Source organism: Dermacentor andersoni, chromosome 4, assembly GCF_023375885.2.
Source record: "Dermacentor andersoni chromosome 4, qqDerAnde1_hic_scaffold, whole genome shotgun sequence".
Taxonomy (NCBI): Eukaryota; Metazoa; Arthropoda; class Arachnida; order Ixodida; family Ixodidae; genus Dermacentor; species Dermacentor andersoni.
The window spans coordinates 212144285-212150284 of NC_092817.1; the positions used below are offsets into that span (position 1 = coordinate 212144285).

Here is a 6000-nt window from a genome sequence, read left to right on the forward strand (position 1 = left end):
GGCCTTCACACCCTGGTCAGTAAAAAGCTAGTGGCCGTTCAACACCATCTCCAGCAATCCGAACCGCTTGCCATTCTGCTCGAAATTATCCCACAGGCAACAAAGAAGAAGGGTCCCATGCTTGTTCTAAACGTCTACTGTCGGCCGAAAAGCGCGCCATCGGTCCTCAAGCTTGTTTTGGAGCAAGCCACGCACGCAGCAGGCAACCATCGGCTTCTAATTGTGGGCGACTTTAATACAGCCCACCCCCTCTGGGGTTATACGTGCACCAAACCCCAGGGGAAACATGCTTCACATAGTTATTGAGGACATGGATCTCACACTCGTCAACGGCCCAAGGAATAGCACGAGGCTCGGCACAAGTGTTCAAAGAGACACGAACCCCGACTTAACCCTCACCAGAAGTATCCCCCAAGCTTGCTGGACCAATCTGGAGGAGGACCTAGGCAGCGACCACGCGCTGCTAGCCACCACTCTCCATGGGCTCGAATACAAAGCCCCGATAGGCACGGCTCGCCTCACGGATTGGACCAAGCTGCGGGAGATAAGAGAAGAAAGAGCTGCGAACGAACAGAGCCAACAGCTTCAGCCAATTAAGGACTGGATCACTCAGCTTCACCAGGATGTGAAGGCGCACACCAAAATTCTTGAAACATCCACCACCACTCCAAGCAAGCATCGACGCTCGCTTGCTCCACATGTGGGAAGCCCGGCGTAGCCTGCTGAAGCGTTGGAAAAGGCAAAGATTAAATCGCAAGCTCAAGAGGCGAATAGCACTACTCACACAAGAGGCTGCGGAATACGCTACCACGCTATGCCGAGAGAATTGGCTATCCCTCTGCGACAGCTTGAGAGAAAAACTGAGTACTTCCAAGACGTGGAAGTTATTGACGTATTTAATCAACCCGGCCAGCAGCAAAACGGAATGCCTCCACAATATGACCCGAGTAATTCACCAATTTCCTGGAAACGAGGCGGACCTCCTTTTGACTCTCAAAGCCCAGTACTTCCCCACACAGACATCGGAGCCTCTGCCACCCTACACCGGCACCCCTAACGAGCTCCTAGATGAGGACATTCATCTACATGAGGTAACAGCGGCGATAATGGGCTTGAGGCGCCACACAGCCCTGGGAATGGACCAAATTACCAATAAGGCACTTGTAAATCTTGACAGCCTCTCGCTAGTAGACCTTACCGCTCATCTTAACGAAGTATGGAGGAAAGGAAACCTTCCCGAAGACTGGAAAATAGCCGAGGTTCGTCTGATACCGAAGCCAGGCAAGCCACCAGCCATTGAGAACCTACGACCAATCTCCCTCACTTCGTGTGTAGGAAAGCTCCTAGAGCACATCGTTCTCAACCGGCTACAACCATTCGTGGAGGGCTCGGGTAAACTTCCAACAACGATGATAGGATTCCGTCCACACCTCTCAGCTCAAGACATCCTAGTTCAGCTGAAAGAGGAGGTGATTGTACCAGCGACGCGCAACTCCCCCGCGGCTATCCTCGCCTTAGATCTTAAAGGGACGTTCGATAACGTCAAGCACACAGCAATCTTACAGAGGCTAAACGCGCTGGGCTGTGGGGCCAGGACGTACTCCTATATCAGAGATTTCCTCTCAGATAGAAAAGCCATCCTAAAGGTTGGGGACAAAGCCACAAACCCCTTCCTACTGGGCGGGCGCGGCACACCACAGGGCGCAGTGTTATCCCCCCTCCTTTTGTATATCGCCCTAATAGGCCTACCGCCGCTGCTCGATAACATCCCAGGGATCCGGCATGGCCTATATGCCGACGACATTACCATCTGGTCGTCCACAGGGTCCATCGGGGAAATGGAGAACCGCTTGCAGGAAGCTGCAGACGTGGTGAGCGACTATGCTAAGTCATGCGGGCTCAGCTGCGCCCCCAAAAAGTCGGAGCTACTCCTGGTCTCATCGCGAAAGAAGCACACATCCGACTTGCCCACTATCAACATACAACTGGAGGGACACACCATCGTTCCGTCTCAGAGCGTAAAGATATTGGGAATGGTTTTCCAGTTGGATCGCACCAATACAATATTAATTCAAAAGCTTAAGAATACAACAGCCCAAGTTACGCACATGATCCGGCGAATAACAACCAAGACAAGAGGCATGGGGGAGGCGGACACGCTTCGGCTTGTCCAAGCCTTCGTCGTGTCTCGAATAACTTACGCTATTCCATACGCACTACTCAACGAAACGGAACTGAAGAAAATCAACACAATGATCAGAAAGGCATATAAGCAGGCGATGAGCCTGCCAACCAGTACGTCCACAGAACGCCTACTACGACTAGGTGTGCACAGCACGGCCGAGGAGCTGATCGATGCACATTTATCCAGTCAGCGAACAAGGCTGGCGGTTACGGAAGCAGGCAGGTCCATTCTCTTACGCCTGGGGCTCTCTGCCCCTCTGAGCCATCCGCCGCCTCAGACTGTGAGCTTACCTCATGCCATCCGGAGAAACATCACCGTACGTCCTCTACCTCGCAATATGCACCCAGTGCAGCACGCAGAGCGAAGGGAGGCCCGCGCCCTGGCCATACACAAGCGATACGGGACTTTACCCTCTACAGCCTACACGGACGCGGCTTCTTACTCCAGACGCGCAGCCACAACAGCCACCGTAGTCGTCAACACAGAACATCGGAGCAGCTTTTTGCTCACACGAAACAATCCCCTCCAAGCCGAGGAAGCACCCATAGTCCTCGCGCTCTCCCAAACAGAGGTTGAAGTCATAGTGACCGGCTCCCAACAGGCGTGCCGCAACTTTGCTAGCGGCAGAATTCATACCACTACGCTCCGGATCATCAATCAAGAGCCGCCAACGAGATCAGTCATGATCATCTGGGCGCCAGCTCATCAAGGCATTCCTGGCAACGAGGTCGCCAACCACGTGGCTCGAGATCTGACCCACCGAGCCGACGCCAGGGAATCTGAACCCGAGCGCATGCACCCTCTAGTCTCTTACCAAGACATCACACAACACTACCAGCTAACCCGCAGAACATATGCACCCCCACACAAGTCACTACCTGGAGAGCAGGAGCGATTCCTCCGAGCTCTACAGGTTAATACATTCCCCCACCCAACCAGAAATCACCTCATAGACCCTACACAATTCTCTCCGCAATGCCGCTTCTGCGCAGAGCCCGGGTCCCTCAGGCACATAGTAGGGGGCTGCAGAGCGGCACCAATAAATCCTCCGAGCCCTTACCCCACTAACGAGCTTTGGGAGAGAGCCTTGGCCAGCTCCGACCTCGAGGATCAGCAACGGCTGATTGCGAGGGCCCAGGACGCGGCCCGAGCTCAAGGCATTCTGGAATGAGGACGCCTCTCCAAAGCTTCATTCACCCAATAAAAATGTTTATTCTCTCTCTCTCTCGCCGACGGTGAAGACGACGCAGTGGCAACAAACTCTCGGGATTCTCAGCTGATGTTTATCTACGTCTTGTAAGTACAACGTATAAACAGTTTTTTTACCCGTGACAATATCGTATATATATATATATATATAATGCGCGTATATGCGTAATGTGCGAATATTTTTAATTTCTTAAAAGGGCCCCTCACCAGGTCTGGCCATATTGAACTGACAAGCGCAGATCATACATTGAGTGATAACAATAGTGCCTGCAAAGTATAACATCGCGACGCGTCAACGAGATACCTGAAATTTCAAACCGAACGCCTCTTTCCTTTTCCTCGCGGCCGTGGCGCTCAAAGTTGGATGGTGACATAGTCATGCCCCTGCTCCTGCGTAGTCGTGCCCGCAGTGTGACGTCGCTGGTGGTGACACATGACTTCGATAATTATTCAAGCCAACATCCGTTATCTGGGTGATCTGTTGCTTGAATCGAAGCTTATAGAAATAATAAAACACAAACTGAATGTCTGCGTGTTTTTTGTTTTACTTTGCACCGCAGGAAGAGCAATGTACTTCCACTTCGTCTGCTTGTCCCCACAGTCGTGCGGTCACGTGCGTAGGTACCGAAACTATGCCATTTTCTACCGTTCTCCAGCGCGTGATGATGCTCTGCGATCCACTTGTTCTGCTCCTGTATTCGTGTAGGACTGAATTATACCACTAGTCATGTTTCCTTGTGCAGAGCGCGTAAAATCTGGCGCTGCGCTAACGAGACAACAGCTCGCGCGCGATGCCGTCATCGGAAATGCGTAGCGCCGGAAAAGAAAGCGAGGAGAAAAAAATGAAGGCGGGGCCTGTGACGTATGCGTCACGAGATCCTCGAGGGCTGGTATGGGAGAACGCAGGGAAGGAATTTCACTTGCGAAGGCTAGACGGGGCGAGTGGAAGAGCATTTTGGCAGCAGAGCCCGCCTGCTGAAATCATGGGTTCGCGGCACTGAAATATTTCTGGCTCGGCTATTAACGAGCTGATTTGAAACATTTATGCGGCAGAACGCTCCCTAGAGGACACGCAACAACGTCCAGCGTATAGCCAAAATTTGCTATGGGGCAAATATATATATATATATATATATATATATATATCAGTTTCCCTAAATATATGGCGATATATGTATGGTTAACTGTACAGTGCCTTAACATGGTTAATGTATCTTCCCCTATATTTGCTATGGGGCAAATATATATATATATATCAGTTTCCCTAAATATGTGGCGATATATGTATGGTTAACTGTACAGTGCCTTAACATGGTTAATGTATCTGCACCTCCTGCATGCCCGAAAGCAGTCATCAAAAACGCCTGTTTGTTTAAAGCGCTGGCGCAACCGAAAACCGCGACCGGAAACCCGAACCTCGAGCGAAAGGTTCCGACAACTTTTCGCAGTAATAGTTGTGTACAGGCTCCGGCTACGTACCCTTCGCTGCACTGCAACAGAAAGTTGTCGCCAGGTATAGCGCATTTGCACGGATGGCGCCGATAATTTTAACAGTCCTTTTTGAAAGGTTGTAAAACATTTTTTTTCAAGAATATCTGTGCTTACCTTTGTGCCTTGGACCTTCTTAGGTCCCACGTGTGACAAGGGTATTCCAAGGACGCGTTACAGGTCGAGCCTACAGGGTATGTGCCACTGAGCTTGGACACCTTTCTGCACCGTCACCAGATCGGTCCTCATAGTGATTTGTTTTTGTCAGGATCTCGGACGAATGTTTTTTTTCCAGGTCCTAGCCATATACAGCTTCGCTGTAAAAACGGAGGCTGGGGTAGTATATACCATACAGAAATATAGGCGTGTTGTATCTCTGAGTACCTGTCGGCAAACGCAAGCCTACCAGAGTTAAAACACACACATGCACGCACACACGCACAGGCACAAGCATGCACACACACACACACACACATACACACACATAGACGCACGCGCAAAATCAACACATGGACTATGCAAGGTTCATCAACGTGACCAGCAAGCTGGGCTGACACGTTTCTTTGTTGTTGCATTGAAGAAAAAATTCGTTCCGTTGAACCTAACATTTTTGTCGTATAGGGATGCCTCGTCGCATCAGTGAGCAGAAAAACGACGTCACCTGGATGAGATGCGCTTCTTCAAAAGTTGGCGCCACACGTGCTCCGCCTTGGGCCACGCCCTGCGACATGGGACTTCCTGTATGGACGCGAGAACACGAGAGAGCGAAATCTTAGTACACTGCTCATGAGTACTTTGCCAGCGAAACACATTCCGTCAAATGACAGATGTAGCACATTTAGTGTCCAGACATGTATTTCGGCCTGGTCTATGTGATCGAAGGCACCATAGGATTGCGAGAAACTTTCAATGTACAATGGTAAAGTACTTGCCGCTTCCGCGTTTAGGAGTTAAATTGTCTCCCGGCGCAATCTGTGCTAATCGTTGAACAGACGGCTGCATCGCAACTCTTGCATGAGAGTGCAAGCCCTACATGGACGTTTCAGCAACTTGTGCAATGAGAAAAAATTAGGATTTTATCCATTGTCCCCAATTTAGTCACCTTGACTGCAACGCAC

General features: G+C 50.6%; 1 protein-coding gene across 1 annotated transcript in view; it reads right to left on the minus strand.

Moving 5' to 3' along the window:
* Window positions 1-5619, minus strand: part of LOC126538483 (rifampicin phosphotransferase-like) — a 74428-nt gene extending 68809 nt beyond the window's left edge. Inside the window, exon 1 of the mRNA XM_050185327.3 lies at window positions 5544-5619. Within this exon, the coding sequence (XP_050041284.3) occupies window positions 5544-5612 (69 nt within the window). The 5' untranslated portion in view covers window positions 5613-5619. The remainder of the gene's footprint in view (window positions 1-5543) is intronic.
* Window positions 5620-6000: the final 381 nt, after the last annotated feature.